The sequence below is a fragment of the Bactrocera latifrons genome, unplaced genomic scaffold (assembly GCF_001853355.1).
Source record: "Bactrocera latifrons isolate USDA-ARS-PBARC rearing strain unplaced genomic scaffold, ASM185335v1 scaffold_83, whole genome shotgun sequence".
Lineage (NCBI taxonomy): Eukaryota > Metazoa > Arthropoda > Insecta > Diptera > Tephritidae > Bactrocera > Bactrocera latifrons.
Window position 1 is genome coordinate 239664 of NW_017537523.1, and position 25496 is coordinate 265159.

Genomic DNA, 25496 nt, shown 5'->3' on the forward strand with positions numbered 1-25496 from the left:
AGGACTTACAAACAACCGTTATGTGAACAAAACTATAATACCCTTTTTAGCAACTTTGTTGCGAGAGTATAAGAACTACTTTTATAACCATATGGTATACACTATACTTACATATATCTAAATATCTACACATGTACTGAGCAGATCACATAGTTAATTTTAGTTTTTGTTGTTTTCGTTCTAGATAATATTTTTGCTTTACTTTATGATACTGTCACAGTAATCAACTCCGCTGTTTTAGAATTATTTGCTAGTTTGCGAATTCATTTAAGCGTTACATCGAATTTTCGAATATGAATATTGGTGCTCTCCCACAAACCAACTGCAAAAATAAACTTTGCAAAATTGTTTATATACATCACAGTTAAACATTTTCCGAAAAATAAACAACAACAATAAGCTTCGCAAAATTTTTTTTTTGCATGCTTATTAGTTGTTGTACAAAAACGCAAAATCCAATGAAAGAATTTCGTTACATTTTCGGGCGCTACCGATGGCAGTTCGATTCAAATTAATCATTGTAGCGTATGTCCTTATGCTGGCAAAGCACATATACACACACCCACACACCCATATGTTTTCAAACATACACACACACACATAATTTCATAGACACATATCTATGTATATGAACGCCAACAGTTGACGTGCTGTGGGTGGGCATCTGCATGCAATACAAATTAATTTTATGCGACATTGTTGTTATTCTTATTGCTGTTGTTGTTGCTGAACTCAATTTAGAGCAGCGCCAATATATTAACACTTTGTTGTAGCAACAACAATCGAGGCATGTCGCTGCCTCCACAGCTACCGCCGCACAGATTCAAGCAAAGCTCTGATTTATGCAGAGAAAATGTTGTATGTTGTTGTTGTTGCCACCGACACTATCCCTACTACCCGCATTTAAGTATATTTAGACGACAGACAGTGGCTCTAGATAGCTAAATAGGGGCAACGCTAAAGCACACACACATACGCACGCATACTGGCGCTAGTATGCGTGCCAATTCATGCATAATTAATGATGTGTGCATAATTAATCAATTCATCAGCAGCAACAGTGTAAATATAAAATATTATATCTATATATCTACACACGAACATACATATGCATATATGTACTCTAGCTGCGCTGGGTTTATTAGCGCTGCCTTACAACAGCGCACTTCATCAATACCGCATGTAATCAATTCGCCGGCAACAAGATACGCATGATGCACAACAATAACAACAATAATTATCATAAAATATGTTAATTATGTGTTTGGCCGCTTAGCACCGCAAAAGCATAAAGCATCGCCGGATTGCTCATCGCAATTTTAAGCAAAGAACGCGGCAACGACAAGGCCATCGGTTGGGCGTTTAATGGCCAACGAGCATAAATATTTATTTATTTACTGACCGTGTAAAAACGCAAAACCGCAAAGAACAATCTATACAAACTGTTGTTCCTGTTGTTTTGGTATAAACAAGTCCATACTTATGTGTATACAAGGGCGGTGCGATATGTACTTGATATAAAACAAGTAAGGGAGGGCTAAGTTCGGGTGTCAACGAACATTTTATACTCTCGCATGACAAGTTTCATCAAGATATCTCAACTTCTACTCAAGTTATAGCTTGCACGGACGGATAGACAGACATCCGGATATCAACTCTACTCGTCACCCTGATCACTTTGGTATATGTAAACATATACCTGACGATAGATACCGTTATTAACAACTTTATTGCGAGAGTATAAAAATGATGCCCTCTGAATTACATGAAAATCTCTGAGCGATTTACCGATATTTTCAGTGAAAAATTAGGTTAGGTTAGGTTAGGCACTGAGTTCTTCGTGTTCGATATCAGGGACCTTGAAAAGTTATAGTCCGATCACGACAATTTTTCCACAAGGGATACCTCAGCTCAAATAACGTATTTGTGTACACTTTTATTCCGCTATCATCATTGGTTCCTAATGTATATATTATACAGAGAAGACATGAGGTGGAATTCAAAATAGCGTTACATTGGAAGTAATGGAAGTTGTATACCGATTTCACCCATATTTCGTACATGTTTTCATCAAGGTGTTAAGAAAATATTATATACCGAATTTCATTGAAATCGGTTGAGTAGTTCCTGAGATATGGTTTTTGGTCCATAAGTGGGTGATGCCACTCCCATTTGCAATTTTTAAAAAAGTCTGCGTGCAGCTTCCTTCTGCCATTTCTTCCGTAAAATTTAGTGTTTCTGACGTTTTTTGTTAGTCGGTTAACGCCCTTTTAGTGATTTTCAACATAACCTTTGTATGGGAGGTGGGTGTGATTATTATCCGATTTCTTCCACTTTTGAGCTGTATATGAAAATGCCTGAAGGAAACGACTCTATAGAGTTTGGTTGACATAGCTTTAGCAGTTTCCGAGATATGTACAAAAAACTTAGTAGGGGGCGGGGCCACGCCCACTTTTCCAAAAAATTATGGCCCTCCTTAATGCGATCCTTTGTGCCAAATTTCATTTTAATATCTTTATTTACGGCTTAGTTATGACATTTTATAGGTTTTTGGTTTTCGACATTTTGTGGGCGTGGCAGTGGGCCGATTTTGCCCATCTTCGAACTTAACCTTCTTATGGAGCCAAGAAATACGTGTACCAAGTTTCATCATGATATCTCAATTTTTACTCAAGTTACAGCTTGCACGGACGGACGGACGGACAGACAGACATCCGGATTTCAACTCTACTCGTMACCCTGATCACKTTGGTATATWTAACCCTATATCTGAYTCTTTTAGTTTTAGGACTTACAAASAACCGTTATGTGMACAAAACTRTAATACTCTCYTTAGCAACTTTGTTGCGAGAGTATAAAAAAATTTAAATTTTGGAATAGTATCAATGTCCCAAAATGAATTCGAAAAAACAACAAGAAACAACATGTTAACGGTTGCACTGAAGCTGTTATACCCTTTAAAAATAAAAAAAAAGGTTCCCATACAAGAACTTGATTCCGATAGTTCAGTTTGTATGGCAGCTATGTGATAAAGTTGTCCGATATCGACATTTTCGACACATGAGAAGTTTCTTGACCAAGAAAGAATGTGTGAAAAATTTCATATGGATATCTCAAAAGCTGAGGGACTTGCTCGTACGAATATACGTACTTGGATAAATGGATTCAATTCATAAAGCTGATCATTTATATATTTTATAGGGTCTCCGTCGTTTATAAAAAAAAATTGTATATGGCCCCCGACATTTATCTTTAGGTGGTGGAAACTTCTTGGCAAATTTAGTATACCCTGTTCAGGTACATAAAAATCTAATCGCTTTACAAAAATTACATAAAACGGTGGTCAAGACCTTTGCGATTTTTTGGTGTCTGATGTCTTGACCAGATAATCCCTGTTTCATCGACGATGTCCAAACGACCCAAACACTGTTTCGGTTTGCGCTAATATAAAATATTATCAAAGACAGTAGGTGAAATGTATGCTCTTTTTTTCTGAAATCCGCTGACACGCTCGCTTTCATACGAGGTTAAAACAATAGCCGATCCGATTCGCCTGACATTTTTACAGCACAAGAATGGTCAAGTCAATTTCTCATTCGATAGTGACGCGACCTGGCGCTGAGTTATCGAGGTAACTTCGCAAGTGTGAAGGGAAATTAATAGTAAAAATTTGTGCTTATCAGTGGTAGATATCTTACTTCTAGCTAATTTGAAATCCACTTAACTTCGAACGGAATTTTACTAAGCGGAAGCATTATGTTTATTACAGGAAAGTGACGGGGTAAGAGCTGCGGTGACTTAAGTACCGCACAGATATTTATGTCGCTATCACTGCTCAAGATAAGAGGCTATGCATGAAGTGTTGCCATATTTTATATAAATTACGATAGATCTCACATTTGCATGACTGTACTTCTGAAATAGTTTGCGAGTAGTTTCCATCCTTCATATAAGATCCAGTAAAGTTTATTCGAAGAGAAGCATTACTCTGTTATATGGTATAATAGCGAACATTAACGGACCGAACGTACGAAGCTATAATTTATTAGTATTGGGTCGGTAATATACAAGGACATCCATTTTATTGAGAGAACACTTCGGTGACCAGATAACTTCACGTATTGGGTCGTTCGATTGGCGACCAAGATCGTGTGATATCACACCGTTAGACTATTTCCTGTGTGGATATGTGCTTTAAGCTTTCGGGCTAAACAGTAACACCTTAAAGTGAAATCCTATATTTAAGACACTACTCGACGAATTTGAACCAAATTTGGTTCATTGCATTGTCTTGATATTTTTGTTATATTATCAAAGTGAGCAAAAAGCACCCACACTTACATCCCATACACAGGTATAATATGCGGAGGATGCAGAAGATCTTATAAGCTACTCGCCCCTAGCAAAGTTCTTCTAATAGGTATTCATGGTAGAGATAAAATTCTTGGAGGACGCAAGTTTTCAAAGGGTAGGTGAAAACATCCAGACGCTTTCTTCTCCTGTCCAGCCTTTACAATACTAAAGATGAAACATTTCTACAGTCTTATCATCGGCGAACCAAAAGACATAACCAACGTCTCAATAAATTCTTACTAAACTAAAACGATTTGGGGATTTGCAAGGATCTTATGATTCATTATTTAAAGTTTTTAGTAATACAAGGGACTGGAGTTCTAGCTGTTCCAGTGAGATCTCTTTTACGATCGATCCCTCAACGCAACCTAACCTACAATGCTATCCATCCAATATACCAAATATTAACCCTAGTACCCCACATATACCTAATATATGCATTTCAAACAACCGGTTAAATTTATATCGTTTACATTGTGACATAAAAGTCCGCGGAAATCGGAAATAAAATGCAAACATTTCGGTATTCATCAGTATTTATTTTGTCGCCTTCAAAGTAATCTCCAGCAGTTGTAATAGACTTACGTCAATGAGTTTTTCAATTCTCGAAACATTTTTTATAAGCACTTTTTGGAATGACTTTCGACTCTTTCAGCGATTTTTATCTCAATATGGCCAAGTAGGACGCCTTATTGACTATTAACCTTCAGAAAAAAATGTATAATGCACCAAACCGCGAATATCGAAAAAAAAAAACAATGAGCATCATCTTGATTTTCGAGCGGCTTCGGCGTCGTTTGTTTTGGTTTCTACTCTTTTTCCCCGCCATTCCGATGTTGGTTGACGTTTTTTGTATGTCAAACTCATAAACCCCTGTCTCTTCAGCAGTTCTCATTTCCACGGAGATCGGTTTACATTACTCTTTAAAAAAAAAAATTCATCTTTTTCGGGGCGAGTCGAGCAGGAAAAAGTTTCTTACCCAAAATATCCACTAAAATAATTCGAGCGGACTCGGGAGACATATTGTACTTTCTAGCCGTTTCTCTAATACTTTCAAGTAACATATCTTTCACTGTTTTAAGATCTTTATCAGTTGAAATCCCTCCAGAAACGAGGCATGTCTTCAATGATCTCTCGTCCTTCTGTGAAAGCTTTGTACCACTCGTAATGTTCTGTTTTTGATAAAACTGAATTATCGAAAGCCTTTTCCAACATTCGCAACGATGAAACGGCATATGCAATTTGGTTAGAAATACAATTTTAAAACAAATTCTTTGTTTCACGTTGTGTGATTTTAAAATACTCTAAATTGTCTCTCCACAATTACGTTGTGTGATTTTAAAATACCCCTCAACAACCACTGGTCACGTTGTAATTTATTTATTGAATTGCTTGCGGTTCGTCGCATTTCAGACCGCCAACCATTAATTGAAAGCATAACTTAGTGTCCAATTATGCTGGTCAGCCATTCGCGTCAACCATATTATTATCCTTGGCTGTAGCACTCAGTTCACTAATTACACACTTAACTAGCGACATCCGAATTGATCCTTTAACAATAGTGTCGCAGCTGTTAAGGCTGTTGTTGCATAATTTAATTAAGGTGCAGACTTTTTTATCGCACATATTTTGCGTTTACACTTTGTAATGGATTTTACGGTTATTTAAAAAATGTGTGGCAAGTGACAGCGGCATTAATGTTGCATGTTAATAAATTTATTATAATTGATTATTGTTGTTTTCATTTATTCGTTCTTTTGGCTGATATTTATCGCAGTGCCTTTTATGCCGGCATTTTCTGTATATTTTATATGAATGTTGCCATACTTTTTATTACAATTATTTTTTTTTTTGTTATTGTGTTATTTTCTGAGTATTATATGAAATTGTGTATTTCATTTTATTTTATTATTTTTGTTTCTTTTTTTTTCTATAATTTTAATAATTTTTTTCCGCCTTTTGGTTTTATGATTTATTAAATCCATTTCTACGCATATTGATCATGGAATTAACGCTATTTTATGACATCAGCAGGCCGTTTTTATATATTTACTGTTATATTTTATTACCATGCAATGATTATATTGAATTTGCTTGCAATTTTAATATTAAATATGTTGTGACCTAAAATTTCACAGATCCCTTTAAAACTTTTGGCGTTGCGAGTATGATAAATTTCTGTAAAATAATTGAGCCCTCTCTTCGTCTTTCAAAATTCGTATAGGTTCTTCTCTATATTGGCTAACTTCTTTCAAAATACTTCTAGTATGAAACCTAATTTAATATGGTAATGTTTTACCTCTATCTGTATGGACTTTAGTTCTTTCTGTCAAAATTCTGGTTTTTTGGTTCGAATCTGATCTCATACCGTAAACAATAGATTGGTTTGAGTTATATGCTATATAAATAAAAAAAAATCCGTTTCTTTGTCGCGCTCTACACTGTGCACTAGGCAATAACTTCTGTGGCCTTACTGTCGAAACCTCTTCCAGTGTCCATGTTGGTCTTAAATGTTTTAGGCTTTGTTTCGGCAGTCTTTTCTGTGAGGAGTGAGTAGGAACTTTGTATATTATGGATCTACCGCTTTGAACACGATGCAAGGTTTAGAGATATGATCAACTTTCCCCGAGACAAATTTCGTTTCTCTTTCACTTGTCCAACATGGGCATAGTCTCTTGCACAAACTGCCGGCTTTAGCAACTGGAACCGGAAACTCCAGAACACCAGATTCTAGATTGCCCAGGAATTTATAGAAACAGGCTCAAGACCATTAGATCCAACTGCGTGGACAGGGATCACATCGCCTCCATCGCGCTCAGCAAGCTGTTGGAATTTTTCTGTTCAACTTTCTCAACTCTTCTCGCCTTGTTTAATATAGCGTCCTCAACTACAAAATTAAAAGAAAAAAAATTCTAATACTTGTTTATTTAAACTTTCATATCTCTTCCTTTTGATTCAGAACATATACCCTGGTATCTCTTCTCTTATCGTAGTAAACAATGCACTATTTCTGTTAATTAAATGTTATCAAGTTAAAAATTGAAAAGCGGAAATAACATCATCACTGCTTCTGGTCTTTCAATGTTCACAACCACAATTTCCGGTATTTTGGTGTGTCGGACAACATGTAGAAACGTTACTTGAAAACACCCCTAAGAAATGGCAACACAGGGTTCCAGGCTACGAAGGAGTTCCAGTAAACAAAGCAGCTGATTGGATTGTCAAAAGTGCAACCCGCTTGGCTACCGAACAAGTTCAGAAAATACGGAAATCACTAAGAACGATATCGATCAGGGATCAGGGCGTGATGAAATACCTTAAATACATGCAGCATCGCTAAGTTCATGTGCAAAATACGCTTAGGAAAACGCGCTGGCTTCAGACTCACTTCGAAAGAGAAGCCGGATGGCTGTTGTCAGCTTAACAAGTCACAATCTACTGAAAGTGCAGAGAAGTTAACGTGAGAGAGACGTTCGTAAACCTCCTATGCTTTTGTTCGGACTAAAATATCTAGACGCAACGGAGTTCAAAGGAGTGGACGAAGTTTCAAACGTAGACATCAAGCCGCTCTTAAAGCTAGAAAAAAACGTTCACGTCCTGTGTGAGGAATTCTTCTCCTCAAATTAAATTGAACCTCAATCTGATGTTACTAAGTACCAGTAGGTCTAAATATGCCGTCATATCTGTCTAGTATAACATAACCTGACCTAGCCTGATGCTCTCCAAGAGATAGTGAACGGGTTGTAAAGAATGGTGTCAGACTATTTTCGGATGGCATGACTGATATTAGTGAACATACGCATTGTCTTTACGCTGATCTGAACAAATAGCAGGTTAAAATTCGATAGAATGTTCTAACTGGATGCAATGCAGCAAAGGTCCTGTGCAAAGCTCAAGATCAATAATTCACAATATTTCTAATTATTCCTGATAGAAGATACTACAATAACATGTTGGCGTAACTGTTAACAGTCTAGTGGTAGCATAAGCCTGCAAAATATGGCTGACAGTTCGAGATGACTGCAGAAGACGTCAAGAGCAGGGACCAGGGAAAGGTGTGAGAGCAGCTCTTGCACACTTGTCCAGCAATAGCAAGGTAGCGCTTAAAATATTTGGAACTTTGGTATGAGAAACTGGAAAAAGGTATCGATAGTGAGACGACATAACCTATTGAATTCGCGTCACAGTATTCTGAAGGATGAACTATGAAACGGCATGAACTATGAAACGGCAGAACATCTAGCATCGCTAAGTTTCAAAACTGACTGAAAATATTTAAGACTAGTTTCCCACAAACCCACAATTTCCAGCAGGGTTTAAATAGAACGCTTTGTTATAAAAAAAACGAATAATTTCTCAATCAATACCAACATATAGGCAACATAACCTCATTATCTTATCACATAATACGACAAACGTGGAATTTTAAACCAATTTGCCCAACAAAAGGTACAAATATAACGTCTTTTTTCAAGTATGTCGTCATTTCTGTAAATATATGTGCTGCTTTTCGCTAAAAGCTGTAAATTGAACTTATGGCTTATCTTGTTACCCATTTGGTGTACTTCCGCGCGAAACATTTTACGGAAACTACATTTACCACTAATTAGTGCTGATTTTATCGTTGCCATCGATTTGCCAATTTTAGTGAAAATGAAAGTCAATCAAACCGAGACCACAGAACTTAACTTTGTTTGACGTGTAAGTAGATATGTTAATTATATCTAGTGAGTGTAGTGAGTTCTATGGGCGTGGTAATTAGATACTGGAAGGGTGAATACATATATAAATAACATTAATGAAGTTCTACTGTGATTCAGTTTTACTCTCAGAAATGCATAAAGTCTTAGTAAAGTGCTTTCTTTTAGAGATATGGTTTTCGAGAAGGAATAAATCGCATGGCCAAGGATTTAGTTTAATTATATAGAAAGTTATTTCGTGCAAGGGATCCCGCGGCTGGCTCGAATAAAATACTTCGATACTACCAATTTTTGTACACTTTTTACAGTGGTGCTTCTAATGGGTCAATCGCTTTGGGCTTATCTGCGTAGCGACTTCACAAAACCATACATTAAATAATCTATCTGTAGATAATCACATGATCTTGGAGGCACACGAGGAAAGATAATGCTTTCACCAAAAGTAATCTTCTATATATTGATTGTTCGTTGGCTGTGGGGTACATATGTGGTGGCATCTTTAGGCACCACATATGTTCATAAAGTCTTAGTAAAGTGCTTTCTTTTAGAGATATGGTTTTCGAGAAGGAATAAATCGCATGGCCAAGGATTTAGTTTAATTATATAGAAAGTTATTTCGTGCAAGGGATCCCGCGGCTGGCTCGAATAAAATACTTCGATACTACCAATTTTTGTACACTTTTTACAGTGGTGCTTCTAATGGGTCAATCGCTTTGGGCTTATCTGCGTAGCGACTTCACAAAACCATACATTAAATAATCTATCTGTAGATAATCACATGATCTTGGAGGCACACGAGGAAAGATAATGCTTTCACCAAAAGTAATCTTCTATATATTGATTGTTCGTTGGCTGTGGGGTACATATCTGGTGGCATCTTTAGGCATGAAAAAATTCATCAACCATAGCCCTATAGCGTTTCCATGGACTTACCGGGTTTCATTTTTGAAGAGATATGGACCAATGATTCCTTCTGCACATATAGAACACCAAGCTGTGAATTTTTGAGGATGTTGCGGCACCTGGTCATCACTCCAAATGTGTACAAAAGAGAGCTTCATCGCCGAGCAAAGTTTTCTGATGATCGGGGCGGTGGCCATGTCTTTTTGGATCCATTGTCTCACACTCGGTGTTCACTCGGCTTTAATTCTTGCACGAGTTTTATTTTAGAAGTCCGTAAACTAAGATCTTTCTGCCCAGTTCTCTGTAAAATAGATCTCCAATCTTTGCTTATTCGGGTCTTCTTCGATACTCTGCTCCACATCAGCAATAACGTGTCCGGTGCGTACTATACGCCGTCTTTGAGGCTGCGCATACACTAGAGTAGTCGCGGCGCCAAACCGATCCATGATTGCTCAAGTTATCGACTCTGCTGGGTGATTATCTCATCCGACTATTGAGTAGGTCCGTAGTATAAAATGACACACCAAACCGAATATGATTTCAGTAACAGCTGTCAAAAAATCGCAAACCGGGACTCGCCGGGACTTGATCATCTGATCTGCCGCAAACCTCTATAGCTCTGTATTATACTAAACCAAGGCTTTAATACGGTTAACATGTCTCAATCCTCAGTACACCCACAATAGTGCTCAAACAGATTTCGGCGACTGTTTCCTACTCTTCCGTAATTAATTAGTTTAGCGTCGCTTAATATTCGCCACGTTTCACAACTTGCGCGATCCCCTATGTCCAGCTTCGTTTCTGCTTGCTTTGCCGCTAAATGTAGCTTCGTTTCTGCTTGTCTTACAGCTGAAGTTTCACTTATTTTAAAGCGCCTTCTATTCGTGTTTTTTTTTCTCCATTTATTTGTCCAGCCAAAGCCTTTGACTATATTAAGTAATAACATTATATCGCTGATTTTCCGCTTTGCCAAACACTGCACACGCCATACCCAGCATAGGACGGCAGATGAAAAGCATTGGTGTGCAATCGGCGGCCAACAACACACCGCACACCGCATAGCCTTTACGCGCTTCGCTCAATTATGTCCGGCTATCGGTTGATCAATTTAGCCTTGCCATTCAATTCACCTTTGTGGTTACACCTGACAGCCGCGCAATGATCTTCCTGCAAGTTTTTACCCGCAACACCTTCGGGAGGCTAACAAAAACTCAAAATGAATAACAACAACAGCACAACAGCAACAAAAACAATTCCCTTTTCAGCAGTTTGTTGCAACACCTTTGTAACATCGCTCCACACCAGCTTGTCAGTCGCATAGATTTTCCAGTTTTCAAAGCGGCTAGTGTTGGGTTGTTGTTTTTTGTTCCGTCGTGTTCTCGGTAACGCTTCGGTTAATCTCAGTTTGTTCGCCAACTAAACTAGCCATGTGCATTAGCCATTAGCTATTAGCCATTGCACTTGACTGCAATTGAGTTTGTTGACCACACAAATCGAACAAAAAGGTCTCTAAGGCTATGTAAGTATGTAATGCATAGCATGGCATAGCCGAACGGGGCATTATAGCAACAAAAAGGCGTAGAGTAGAGTAAATGGCAAATATTCTAGGTGCATATGCGTGTGTATGAGTGTGTATGTTGCTGTATGTTAGTTTGAGTACTAATCAACAGATTGCGATTCTTCTTAACCTAACTTTTATACTTTTATACTTATCTGAGCATGCACGCAGCTATGGAGTACATATAGTATGTAGGTATGAATTTATGTGCATTTGAAAATTGTTGGTTTCGCTTCCCGTGGTTGACCGCCAGTAACCGGTTCGTTGTGACTATTTGTTGGTTTCTTTTCATTAATTTCAAATGCTTATTCACTGTAAATATCTAAGCAATGTGCGCAAGCGCATATGCCAATGATTTGAAAGTTTGTAAAAAGGGAAGATTAAAAGCTGCAATATTTTCTTACACTGAGAAAATTTATGTATAAAGCTCTTGAGAATAAATGCCTAAATGAAGTGTAATTTTCTTAATTGATTCAATTAAATGATTTTCCATTGCTAATTGTGTAGATTATCAGCTAATTGACTCAATTAACAATATTTTCTTTAATATTTTCATACAGTAACTTAATTGATTCAATTAAAAATTTTCCCATTACTGATTGTGCAGACTATCTACTAATTGACTCAATTAAAATTTTTCTTTTCATATTTCTGGCAAAAACTTAACTAATTCAGTTTGCAAATTTTTCCTTATTGATTCTATAGACTATCTACTATTTCATTCAATTAACAACATTCTCATAAATTATTCCCAACAGCAACTTAATTGATTCAGTTTCCGATTTTTTCATTATTTCTTCTATAGTTCATCTGCTAATTGACTCAATTAAAAATATCTCCTTAAATTTTTCCAAACAGCAGTTTAATTTATTAAATTTGCAAATTTTTCATTATTAATTATGTGAACTATCAGCTCATTAACTCAATTCACAATCTCTCTTTTAATTACTGCAGACAGCAACTCAATTGCTGAGTTTAATTGATTAAATTTGCAAATTTTTCATTATTAATTATGTGAACTATCAGCTCATTAACTCAATTCACAATCTTTTTTTTAATTACTGCAGACAGCAACTTGATTGCTTCAGTTTCAAAATATTTCATTATTACTTCTGTAGACTCTCTACTAATTGACACAATTAAGCATATTTTCTTTAATCCAGATAGAAATTTAATTTTATCAGTTTTAAAAATTTTATTTACTAAGTATGTAGAATGTCTGTTAATTGACTCAATTAATGTCTGTTAATTGACTCAATTAACAGTATTTCCTTTAATTATTCCAGACAGCAACTTAATTGAATAAGCTTGAAAATTTTTCATTATTAATTGTGTAGGCTATCTGCTAATTGACTAAATAAAAACTTTTTCTGTACCATCTGCTAATTGACTCAGTTAACCACCTTTCTTTTATTTATTATGCAGTCTATTTGCTAATCAACTCGTGAAAGCTATCTGCTGATCAGAAATACTTATCTAGCACCACTGTTGTTGTGTAACTTTCAGAGCGAAACTTATGGATGTTTTAAGTTGCATTAAACCTTTAATTGTACCCGTTTTTTCGTATAATGAAACAGTTATGTTAGTAGTAAGTAATTGACAGCAAATTTATTTAATATTTTTCTTAAAAGCCTAACTAATAGTACAATTAACAGTCAGTTGTAATTAAAAGTTTTTGATAACGTTATCACAATATATTTCTATTTCATAAAACAATTAGCTAATTGCACAATTAGTATTCAATTAATAAATATAATAAATAAGTTTAAGTAAAGCTCTATTTAAAGGACTAACTAATTTGATCATTAATATTGCAAACTATCTCAATTGCATAATTAAGATCATTTCGGTAAATACTTGTAATTTATCATATTTTCATTTCATTCAAGAAGTAATTAAGTTAGATCATAGTTAGAACCTAATTTATAATAAATAAATGGATGTCAAAGTCTATTGTGACATTATTTATAAATAAATGCATTAGTTTAAGTTAGGTTAAAAGTTCGATTCTAAGAAGGATCTCTCTTGAACAGCTTAGAACACTGGTTCTATACGCTGGATCATAGCATAGTGCAGATCGACAAAGCGATTTAAATCAAAAATTTGTCCAGACGACTGATATCTGAGGCGCCTATGTCTTCTAATACGCCGAAGGTAAGATTACCGAGATGCTTCAGTCTATATTTTGCGAAGGTTGGATAGTGCAGGGGAAAGTGAATGGATGTTCCCAGTTCATCTTATTCCATACAACTTTGGTATGAGAACGAAATTTCGAGGCGATACTTTCACAAATGGAAGGCAAATTACTGAAATGCAATCAGTTAATCTCGTTTGGAAGGCCGGCAATAATTCTCAAATATTTGACAAATGTCTGCTTGTTAGAACATAATTCATATGACCAAAGTCCATTGTATATACTATTAGGTGGTATTTGGAATGAACGCAGTCTATGAAAGCCAATATTAGCCAGTCAATGTTAATTTTATCCGAATAGTTACATTTGAGTTAGATCCGAAGAGTCATTGATTTCGAGCGGCAATTTTTTTGTTAATATATTTTACTATATATACTCATAAATACTTATCGAAGAATAAATACAGCATTAGTTTACAAATTATTGACTTTTAGATACATTATCAATTCTAACATTACTTGTTTGCCAGTGTAAAACCCGTTTATTACTAACTATTCGCTATCTCTTCATACATATATTTCTAATTTCCATCTGGCCTATGGTTAGTGTTGGAGGTCAACCACTTCCCTTTTTCTATTTTGTCGCATATTCTTTGTGAAAACCTTGTTACGCAGTTGAATATAGAAATGTTGTAAGAAATATTTTAACGGTGGCAATGTCCACACATTAGAAGGCTGTTTCATATTTTGCGCAGCGTAAACACTTTTCGTATTACAATTTATATGGCAAGAGAAAGAATGTATTAAGGTGGATAGATATGAATAAAAAAGAAGTCATTGGAACAGAAAAGGCTTTTTTCTTTGCTCTACTTAATATAGCGCAAAGGTCTTGCGATATAATAATAGTTTGTCAAAAAAGTCGTGCGGCATTTTTACGGTATTTTTATTGAATTTTCAATAGTTCACAACATTTTTTTTCGATGAGCGTGATAAAGTTATTGCTTTGACTTCAGAGGCCATGGGTAAATACAAATAAGCCAAAATTAGTACCCATATTGGTGTGGTTTTATTTAGTTAATAAATTTAAGTATATATTTATTTGCCTGTGGATTGTGAGCTCAAAGAAATATCCCCCCATTCTCTATAAACTTGACTTAAACTTGAATCTTACTTACCTCCCAAATGAACTTTGAAAAATCTCGATGAGTTTAAGTATCCATAAGCCACTTAAGTTTCAAAAAAATAACCTCAAATTATACTACACATTCGGAAATCAAACCTTCCCCTTATATGCCTTAGAACATTCTTTGGTTACCAATTCTATTACCTTCACTTACTTTGCTTTCGGGTTTTTCCACTTTCGATTGGCTTCGTTAGTTTTCCGCATTATTCTCCGCCTTATCTCATGCATTATTTGTTTGTTCTTTATCTTTTTAATATGAACTCGTTTTATTTTTCTTCCGTCGCTCGCCACAACATCATTAATTTTAATTGCAGCGAACGTGCTTCTTCTAGACAGGCACTTTTTGCCCAGCATTACCTGCAATAGTTCGTAGCTCGCGGCTGCATTGTGAGTGCCAGATAATTATTATTTATTCTGCTTTTGCACGTTCATCTGCTTTTAATTTACCTGTATTAGCGAGTAATGGCGATTATGCACGACTTACCATGTTCTTTTCTCGATTTCTTTGCGCTTATACATATAACTTCAAGTTGTTTATCTCTTTCATAATTGTAACTCTTTATGTTACCGTAAAATGTTCAAAAAAATTTTAAATGAAAAAAAAAATTTTGATGGTTGCCACCTGTTTAAAGATTTTAATAGAATATATTGCTAGGATTAACGTAGAACAAAGATTAAAAATTTGAAATTCGTTAAAGAATTTGTATTTCAAGTTCAAAATGAAAATATATTATAGAAATGGTTGCCATCTATTTAAAATTTTTGATACAAAAATATTGTTAGAATAAACGTCATAAGGATTATACAAAATTTTACAAAGGTTCAAGCGGTTTAAATAAAAAAAACATTGAATGGTTGCCACCTCTTTAAAATTTTTAATACAAAAATATTGCTAGACATTACGTTGCTAAGAGGAATTAGAAATAGGAATATGTTTATATATCTAAACTTAAAAAATACTAGCAGATAAATGAAAATATTTGTCAGGGAATGGTTGCCATCTGCTTAAAATTTTTGACATGAAAATTTTGTTACGATTAACGTGATAAGGATTGTATAATATAAAATTTCAAAAAGTTTGAACTAATTAAAATGAAAAAAAAAATAGAATGATTGCCACCTGTTTCAAATTTTTAATACAAAAATATTGTTTGGGGTAACGCAATATTATAGTATTACATATACATAAGTATTCGTCAAAAATCTAAAAATTTTAAAAGAATTTCTATTTCAAGTTCAGAATGAATATATTTTTCCGCAGATGATTGCCATATATGCACAGATACATATGTATAAATATTTTGATACAAAAATATTATAAGGATTGACGTGATAAAAATTATTCACAATTTTAAAAAGTTTCAAGCAGTTTAAATAAAAAAAAAAAGTATCATGGAGGTTGCCACCTGTTAAAAATTTAAATATAAAAATATTGCCGGTTCACATAATATTATATTATATTACTATGAAAGCAAGGTTTAAAAATCAGAATTAAAAACAAAATTATTTCAAGTTCAAAATGTAAATATTTTTTGGAGATTGTTGCCACATATTTAAAATTTTTGATACAAAAATATTTTTAAGAGAAACTTAATAAAGTTTGTAAAAACTTTTAAAAGATACTAGCGGTAAATATCACAAAAAAAATTAAGAACGTTGCCACCTGTAAAAATATTTTCATACAAAAATATTGCTGGGATTAAAATAATATTACAATATAGTTATAAATCTACAATTTTTTTTAAAGAACTTGATTTGAGGGTTGCCACCATATTAAACATTTTTTATTTTTTTTTTTAATAAAAATTACAATATTTCCATTCAATGATAAAACTAAACCGTTTCAGCTAAAACCAGTTTCTAAACGATTATTTAAGAGTGTTAACTTTTTTTTGACAAAATATTTACTCTTTAAAAATTTTTAATTTTCTAAATGTATAGATAAATCTATGTACATATATCTTTCATTTTAAATTCCGCTCCATTAACCTAAATGCGAAAATTTAATATGTATTATTGCTGCGCACTTATCTTTATTAAAAACTTGTTTGCTATTTTGCAATATTCTCACATTCATTCACTTATCACCCTTCGCTCTACAAATCGTATCACCTCGTTCTATTTATCGAACGCGCTCACTAATTTATTTAGTCACTAATATGTTAATTGAAAACATTCTCATGTCAGTTAATTATCACTACAACAACACCAACGATTTGTCATTATATTGTACTCCCTCCCACTCGCTACCGGTCTCTCGGTAAAACCCACTCGGACTGCACCAAGTTACACGCCACTCAACTCAGCGGTATCAAGGCTACTATAATCTAGGCAATTAAATATGGCATAGGACAACGTAAAACAAAGTGACAAACTAAATAACTGTATTGTGATGAGCGCCAATATCCAATACACTCCATTTTGCACTTTTGCTACCCATTCAGCTGTCACGGTGTAATTTATATATGTCAATCGTAACTGTCAAATCGGTTAATGAATCAAAGTACGAGTGGAAATGAAAGTTGCATGAAGAAAGTGTGGGCCAAGGGGTGTGGTAATGGCAAAACGATAAATAGTTATTTACTTGCTGGTGTTTTCTCAACTAGTAGGGAAGTGAGTTGGGGTTTTTGGGTTGCGAAAGCTTCGTAATTTATTTGACTTACTTGTTCGCTATTGTTTGTGTGTTTCTCCTTTTTCTATGCCATTTTTTCCTTTTACGAGTATTGAATGATTTAATAGATTATGCTCAACAGCGAAAAGCACTCATTTTTTGGTTAGTTATGCATGAGTTCTCGGAACACTGGGTGATTGAACGGTTTTTATCCATTTTTTCATGGGTAGGGTTGGTGTCGCACTGCTGAGTAACTGAGAGTGGACATACAATTATTGTTCGGAAACTTTTGTTTTTTCAGTATTTTAGGAGCATACCTTTTTGGTAAAGACTACAAGGATATGTTTGGGGTAGGAAATTTAGTTTTTATCTTAAATTGCTGGTTAACAAATGGTTAAGAAAGTTTCCCGATATAGAGAAAAAGTAAACGAAAAGAGAACGAAAAATGAAAACTAAAAATTATAAAATTTTGTTTGAGCTGTGTTGCCATCTCGTTAAAAGCTTCAAGTCAATATTACTGATTATGTTAATCGATTATCTCCATATGAGAATGAAAATAATTAAGTTTAAAAAACCTTTCAGTTCGAAAAATTTCTGTTTAAAATCTTTGTTGTGCAGGGTTGCCATATTTTTTTAAAGCTTAAAATGCGTTATTATCGACATAAATATTATTATGTTTGAGATCAAGTTTAAAAATTATTGTAGCTCACAAAAAATTGTATGTAGGGTTGCCAACTTTTATTTATATTTTTGGTTTAATTAAACTTTAAAAATATTGTACTAATTTTAAAGTGTGGGATCAGGTTTAAGTATGGTTGAAATAAGAAATATTTGCTGGGCAGGGTTGCCACATTACAATTATTTTTAATTAATGTTTAAAATTAATGCATGTCTGCATACATTTATTATGTCTGAGTGCAAATTTAAAATGCTTGCAGTTGAAATTATTTTTTTGACGGGTTGCCACCTTTCAGTTTTTTAGATTAATTAACTTTTAGAAATGTCTAACTTATTTTAGTATATTTGGGTAAAAGGGTAAACATGCTTGTAGTTCGAAATATTGGTTGTGCAGGGTTGCCACATTTTAATTTTTCTAAAGAAAGTTTAAAAATAATGCATACATATCTGCATAAATTTTTATATATTTTACATAAAAAATTTGTTGTTAAACATATCGCTCTTTTTAACTCTACTTCACTCTTTTATTGAGTTCAATATTAATGGGAAAACAGGAAAGTTTTGTTTCTACCGTTTCGAATTCCACGTAGAATTTTTTTAACCAAAAAATTAATTTGAAATTTTAATTATATATTTTAAAGTTTTCTGTTTTTTTTTTCATTTTAATAAAAATATGTCATGAATTAAATGTGCTAAACATTTTAATAAATATTTAGTTGTGAGCTGAATTTTTTTAGGAAAACATATTTTTGTGGTCGTAAATATATTTGTTTGCCTCTCAATAATGCCCTTAGATGCCTGATATAATTTAAGACGGTCAGAGTTTTTTATCGCCAACGAATAAAGCTTTTTTTTCTCATTAAGCCCATATTTTTATCTGTTGCTTAGCTGAAATTTTCATTGTAACCCGCAACTTTGAACGAGCCGCTTATTGAGATATTTCGAACATATGTATGTACGTGGATGTGCAGACAATTGCTAATTGATTCAATTAAATGACTAACTAATAATATACCACAATTAACCAGTTAACTAAATTAAGAAGTCTTCGGACTGACCGAAGCAATGACAACACAACTTACACTACTATGCCCGAATAACTGTGTATATAATATGATACTTACTTATAAAGTATGTACATACCGTATATATATTTTTATATAACATATGTATGCGCATATTAATAATCTGATATGGCAAATTAAGTTTTAATAGCCTAAGCTCCTTATATTTATTTACCTTTCTCCAACTATCACCCACATTTAAAGTTTAACCACCTTTCTTATTTTTTATGTTCGGCACATTAATTTATTATTATTTTAATAATTTCCGCGATTTAATCGGTCCATTGAATTGAAAATGAAATTAATTTATTGTAAATATTTATGCAGCTAAATGGTTTCATATAAAATGCTTAGAAAAATAAACAAAATAAGCAATTGTAGGGTGTTCTCAGCTTACAAAAGCAATAAAAAATAATTAAAATAGCGATTCAGGTAAAGGATATAAGGCTGTAAGAAAAAATTAGTAATAAATAGTGAGGCAATTCATATAGGTTAGGTAAACCTGGTAAGCCACGTATAGACCAGTTTTGGTCCTTTGGAGTTCGGTTGTTAGGTTCAAGAGGAGTACTTATCAATACATATAGGTTTCCGAAAAATATGAAATAAAAATATAGTTATCGTTTCAAATAAATTTATTCAAAATTAGGAATACATAATTTTTGGTGTTCTATACATTTTTTTGAAGGTCATCCTTTAAAAGTTATATTTCGACTCAAACTATAAGTTAATTATAGTAATTTTTGACAAGAGACAAACACCCAAAGGTAACAAGTAGATAAATAGCGAATCGATAGTGGTTGTCTACACATATTACAAGTGTTAGAGGTCTTTATTATATATTCCATATATTTGTAAATATTTGTCATAAAGTTAACCAAATAATTAGTTATATGTCACGCCAGCTTGCTTGCGAGAATAACGAACCATTTAGATTAATATTTCAAGTCAAATCTCGCGGCTGGTTTATTTAGTTCAAACAATTCTGTCTAATTCTAAATCTAAGCTGAATAATATAAATCTGAATATAGAATATATAGTACTGTGTATGGAAAATAGAGGAGTAAAAATAGTGCTCCGAACCCAAATCACCTGCATTGATTAAGATATTGAAATCACTAGTAGCGAAATAAAATGTAAATTGGGGTAAAATTTTTCCGCGATAGTTCAGCATAGTCTTGTCAGAAATAATGCTTAAAACTCAGATTGAATTGAACTTATAGACTGTATATCTAGCTATTATCAAAGGCTTTGAAAGAGACTCCTTCTAATAAAAAGACATTTGAAGGTCAAACGATAAATTTCAGCAGTTCTTGAGTTTAATATATGCTCAACTGGTAGTAGCATGAGCTACAAAGCCTTACCAGAGACATAAATCTTGTACCACGGGCAGCAGTTAGCTCTCGGAGTTTGCTTCAATCTGCTCATTGTGTTTGGCCCAGGTGCCGGTTTCACAGCACGGTAGAAGTTTTAAGTCGGCCTCGAAACCCCCCCACGTTGGAAAAGGTGTCTCTTACTTCTGACTAATTGGAACCAAATAACACTTCCAAAATGTCTTCGTGGGGTAAGGCTGTACTGATGTAAAAACACAACTACTGTTGGTTCTTCAACCGATGGACCCTAGTTCAGTACATCAATACACACCGTTATCGCGCGTATTCGAGAAGTAGCTGATTATGATCTGTGCAAAAATCAAGTTTTTTCGAAGAAAATCGTCAAACAATATACTAAAAAAGTCGAGGTCACATTTTTTTTAGGAAAATTTTAAAATGTACTACATATATGACACTTTTTTCCGATTATTGGACCAAAACATTTTTTTTCCCCCATATTAACCAAAAACCTCGATTCTTTTACCTTGGAGTTTAGTCATTGAGCTAATTGATTCCACAAATAATAAGATTATGGTCGGTCATTTTGATCAAATGAAAGAGTTTTTCATACAAGCACTCGATTCCGATCGCTCAGTTTGAATGACAGCTACAGGCTACAGTGATCCGATATCGGCGGCTTCGACAAATGCACAGCGTATATACAGACAGACGGATGGACATGGCTATATCGACTCAGCAAGGCATGCTGTTCTTCGAGGACATTTCCTTTTGGGTGATACAAAATTTTTGCAGACTTAATACACGATCTTCTGCACCCTATATATGTAATCTTAACAGCGTATATTAAGTCTGCAAACAGTTTGTAACACCCAGAAGAAAATGACGGAGAAGATCAGCAGGATTTTTTTACTGAAATGTCTGAATTACGACACACTTCTAGTTAACAAGCAATAGCGTAACCTTAGGACCTACATGAAAAGCTTCAACTTTCTACGCACTCGTTGGTATACTTTTGCTTAACTCAATCTTTTCCATTTTTCTTTCGCAGATAAATACAATAGAGAACAAAAACGACAGCAAAGGAAACAAACAAAGCAGCAGCGCTGAAATGAAAATAAAAATCTGTATGGGAAGCGCTAAGGAAACGACATAAAAGTAAACAAAAGATAAGAGCCTTTTCACCAGCTCGAGCAACAGAACGTGCCTGCGAAGAGAGAGCGGGATTGTGATGAGCCAAACTGAAGGCCATAGACACACAGACACATACAACCACATGTACTAAAGCGATGAACCGAGAACGACAATGCGGTTAAGGTCAAAACATTAAAAGCGCAAAAGAAAGGAATAAATAAAAAACGTAACACAACGGCACCAACTAGTGCATAACGGTGAAAAGGCAATAAATACAAATGAAAAGCATGTGCGAAGAAACAGAGCAGAGACAGCAAGATAGTCCTTGCAGTTTGTGAATTTCGCGCATATTTTTTGTGAGCACTTGCGAAAGCAACGGTAAAAGACGCACGAAGAAGTGTATAAACTGCAAGAAAAACAAAAAACTGAGAAGCGAAAATATTATAGTGGTGTGAAAGAATAGTTGAATGAGAGAGCAGCACAAGGTAAATACAGCTAAGGCCATTGACGTGGAAAACTGCAAACGTAAATAAAATTTTAAGTGCGACGCGAAAGTTTTAGTGACCAGTGGAAGCGAAGCGACCAACGAGCGGAAGGAAGCAAGCGTAAAGGAGCATAATAAAGGCAGAAAGAAATGCTGAACAAATAAAAAAAACTAAAGCAAAATATCAGAGCTATAAGCTGAAAAAATTTGAAAAATTGTTTATAGAAAAATTAAAAAAAAAATAAAAATTATAAAAATTAAAAAAAAAAATTATAAAAAATTTCAAACGGGAATTGAAAAAAGCTCGACGCTACAACCCACTAAAACAACACATTTTATATTTTTCCTAACAAAAGTAAACAGCAAAACATATCAATAGCATTTATATAAAGAAAAAAATTTTTGAAGCATATCTGCAGGCGCAAGCGTCTTTAATAACTGGCAGTAACGGCACAAAGCGCTGCTTCAACTAAGTAAAGCAACAAACGTGAAGGTGAAAGGAAAAAAATTAATCATCACGACAATAACAACTAACATTAGCGCATTTACTAAGCCAAACGAGGCTGGACGCCCTCTGCTATGCTAGCAAATTCTGCAAATAAATAAACACACCCACACAAACAGCCATACGTAACGCAGCAAGTCGCTAGGTAAACGAAAATCAGCGCTACGCAATCAGCTAAAGCGACAAAGCATAAATTACAACTAATTGAGTCATACATTTAGGCGCATAATAAACAAATCTCAGCACAGCACTAACGTAGTGATGTGACGCGCGGGCACACAACGCAAATAACTCATTTTTACTACAGAAGAAGGAACACCAACAGCGCAAGCGAGCAGGCGAGTAGGCGCCAGAGTGTTGCAGCCGCAGGGTACATGCATCTAGATAAAATATTGGCAATAGTGACGTGTAAAATATTGAAAAGCAACAACTACTAGTCAACGGCGCATAGCGCATACACCACACTACACAAACACAAACAAAACGGGCAAATAAAGTTAGACGCAACGCACACAAACACACAAAATGGCGTTCATTTGGCGGCGACGCTCCGCATCCATTGTGAAAATCGTGGCTGTGCTCACCGCCATCTGGTTCACAGTGGCGTTCTTCATCTACCACGATGATGCGACACAAGGCAGCGGCAGCAACAAATGGAACGGCATGTCGCTGGCGCTGAAAAGTGTCGCCGGTGGTGGTGGCGGCGGTGCGCAGCCGAACGCGCTCGACGCTGAGCAGGGCATTTATGAAGCCGGTGGCGGTTTTGGCGTTGAACGTGGCGGCGTGGCAGCGGACGATGGTGGCGCCTACGTCGAGGGTGGTCGACGCGAACAGCGACGCGGTGTAGGCGATGTGCCGCCACTCGAGCACAATCAGCTGCTGGCAAATGAAGATATTGCCCAACGGCCGGCTGGTGACGATGCAGTCGACGCGATTGGCGGCAATTTTGCGCCAGATCTTAATGTGGGCGATGAATCAGTGCAGAATAATGTGGTGGTGGCGGCGCAACCAAACGAGCGCGTCTATCGTGGCAAATTGATTGCGGGCAATAAACCCAGCAGGAGCGCAAACAAAAAGGTGCCCGAAGATGATGGTGAGTTGGATTGACATTCTAGTCATTTTTTATAAGTACATACATACAAACTTTAGTACATAAACATATTTATATATATAAATATATAAAAATGCATATATATATATATTATATACATATTTATATACACCTTTATATACTTTGTTACTATATACCTACACTTTGTTTTTGCTTATTTTTTGCTGCGCTTCACCGTTTTGTGTTCGGCGCTGAGCGTGCGACATTTGCGCGCATTAATTTTATGCTGCTGCTGTGTATTTTTTTAAGTGGCCAGCTCATCAAATTAATTTCGTGCCTTTATATACAAGCAAAATTACATATATATATATACCCTTATTTACTTTATAAACCATTAGGCATTGTGCTAATTCCTGGCGTTTGCATTTTTGCGGGTTTTGCTGATGTTTGCTAAAGATGTTTGCTTTGTTGTTGTGGTTAGTGGTTGTTAAACGCTTAGCTGCTAATGCAAATGTCTAATTTGTGGCATCAGCATTTGGCGTGATATATTTTTTATTGCAAAAAGGTAGTTATTGCATTATGGATTGTTATATCCTAAACAGGGTTCATTATAGTTAGTTTGTAACACCTAGGATGAAACGTGGAAAATCCTATAAACAAAAATATATAAAAATTATCAGAATAATGACTTGAATCGATTTAACCACCCGTATCTGTCTGTCTGTATGTGTCATGAACTAGTCGCTCAGTTTTTGAGATAACGATCTGAAATTTTGTACAAGTCTTTTACTACCCAAGAAGTTGCTGATATGTCGAAGCTTCTGAAACCGCTTCACTATATCATATAGCTGCGCTACAAACTGAACGGTCGGAATCAGTTGCTTGTATAGAAATCTTTTTCATCTGACGAGATATCTTCAATAAATTCGTCATGGGTTATTATCGAGTTCTTAGATTAGACCACATAAGTGAATATCTGCGAAACAAACTGAACGAGCGAGACCAAGTTCTTTAAGAAATATTTTATATTTGTTAAGGATATGTTGTAATAATAATAACAACTCACTTATCCTCACTTGTGGTCATTATTATGTAGTAGCTTGTTAGTACTTAGTCACCAAACCGAACTCTGGCGGCATCTCCTCTGGCCATAAACCGGCGAAGGAGTAGTGGGTGGAAAAAATCGTTTTAGGAGAGGGGTGGAAGATCACTCTCAAACGGTTGTTTCAACGCTTAAGGAGAAGATTGGTGGCGAATTTTACTATTGCAGTGCTTTCTATGCCGGGTCTTAATGGCTACAAAGTGGCAGTAAATTTATTGCTACGGATTGCAGCCTCTTTGAGAGATTGGTTGGTCGAGAAGTGCCTAAGCTCGCTATCAATAGCATCGAATGTCTTTGTGATAATACTGTGATGGATGCCAAGCCACAACGAAATCGCACGAAATTTTAAAGCTGTTAAGCTAGCAACGAAAGGCACCCAGTAACCGCCAACAGTAGAATGAGCTCGGTGCTCCCGTATTCACGTGTACTAGATAACTAGGCTTCGCGCTAGCTTGGCCAGCAGCCTTTAGGCCCAAAATCGATCGCAATTGATCTATTAAGCGCTTTGCCCTCAATAAGGTATATAAGCTCTCTCCCTAGTTGTGGGGCTTTTTAGAGAATAGGACCCTATTAGCATACATGCGGTAATGGTAAGAATCTTACCAGATGCCTACTGCAGAAGGTGCACAGAAGAAGATGATGTGGAAGCAATCCAACATTTTCTTCTTGATTATCACGCGTTTGGCAGATCAAGTCTTAAAAACTTGAC

The 25496-nt window shown here is 35.2% G+C and overlaps 1 protein-coding gene and 1 long non-coding RNA gene across 3 annotated transcripts in view; both read left to right on the forward strand.

The window, feature by feature from the left end:
- Window positions 1–21838, forward strand: part of LOC108977052 — a 138175-nt gene extending 116337 nt beyond the window's left edge. Inside the window, exon 5 of the long non-coding RNA XR_001994005.1 lies at window positions 21563–21838. This is a non-coding gene — a long non-coding RNA (uncharacterized LOC108977052). The remainder of the gene's footprint in view (window positions 1–21562) is intronic.
- A 516-nt stretch (window positions 21839–22354) lies between these two features.
- Window positions 22355–25496, forward strand: part of LOC108977049 (putative polypeptide N-acetylgalactosaminyltransferase 9) — a 96762-nt gene continuing 93620 nt past the window's right edge. For both annotated transcript variants that reach the window (XM_018946543.1, XM_018946544.1), the window contains exon 1: window positions 22355–23727. In XM_018946543.1, coding sequence (XP_018802088.1) covers window positions 23160–23727 — 568 coding nt within the window. In that variant the 5' untranslated portion in view covers window positions 22355–23159. The remainder of the gene's footprint in view (window positions 23728–25496) is intronic.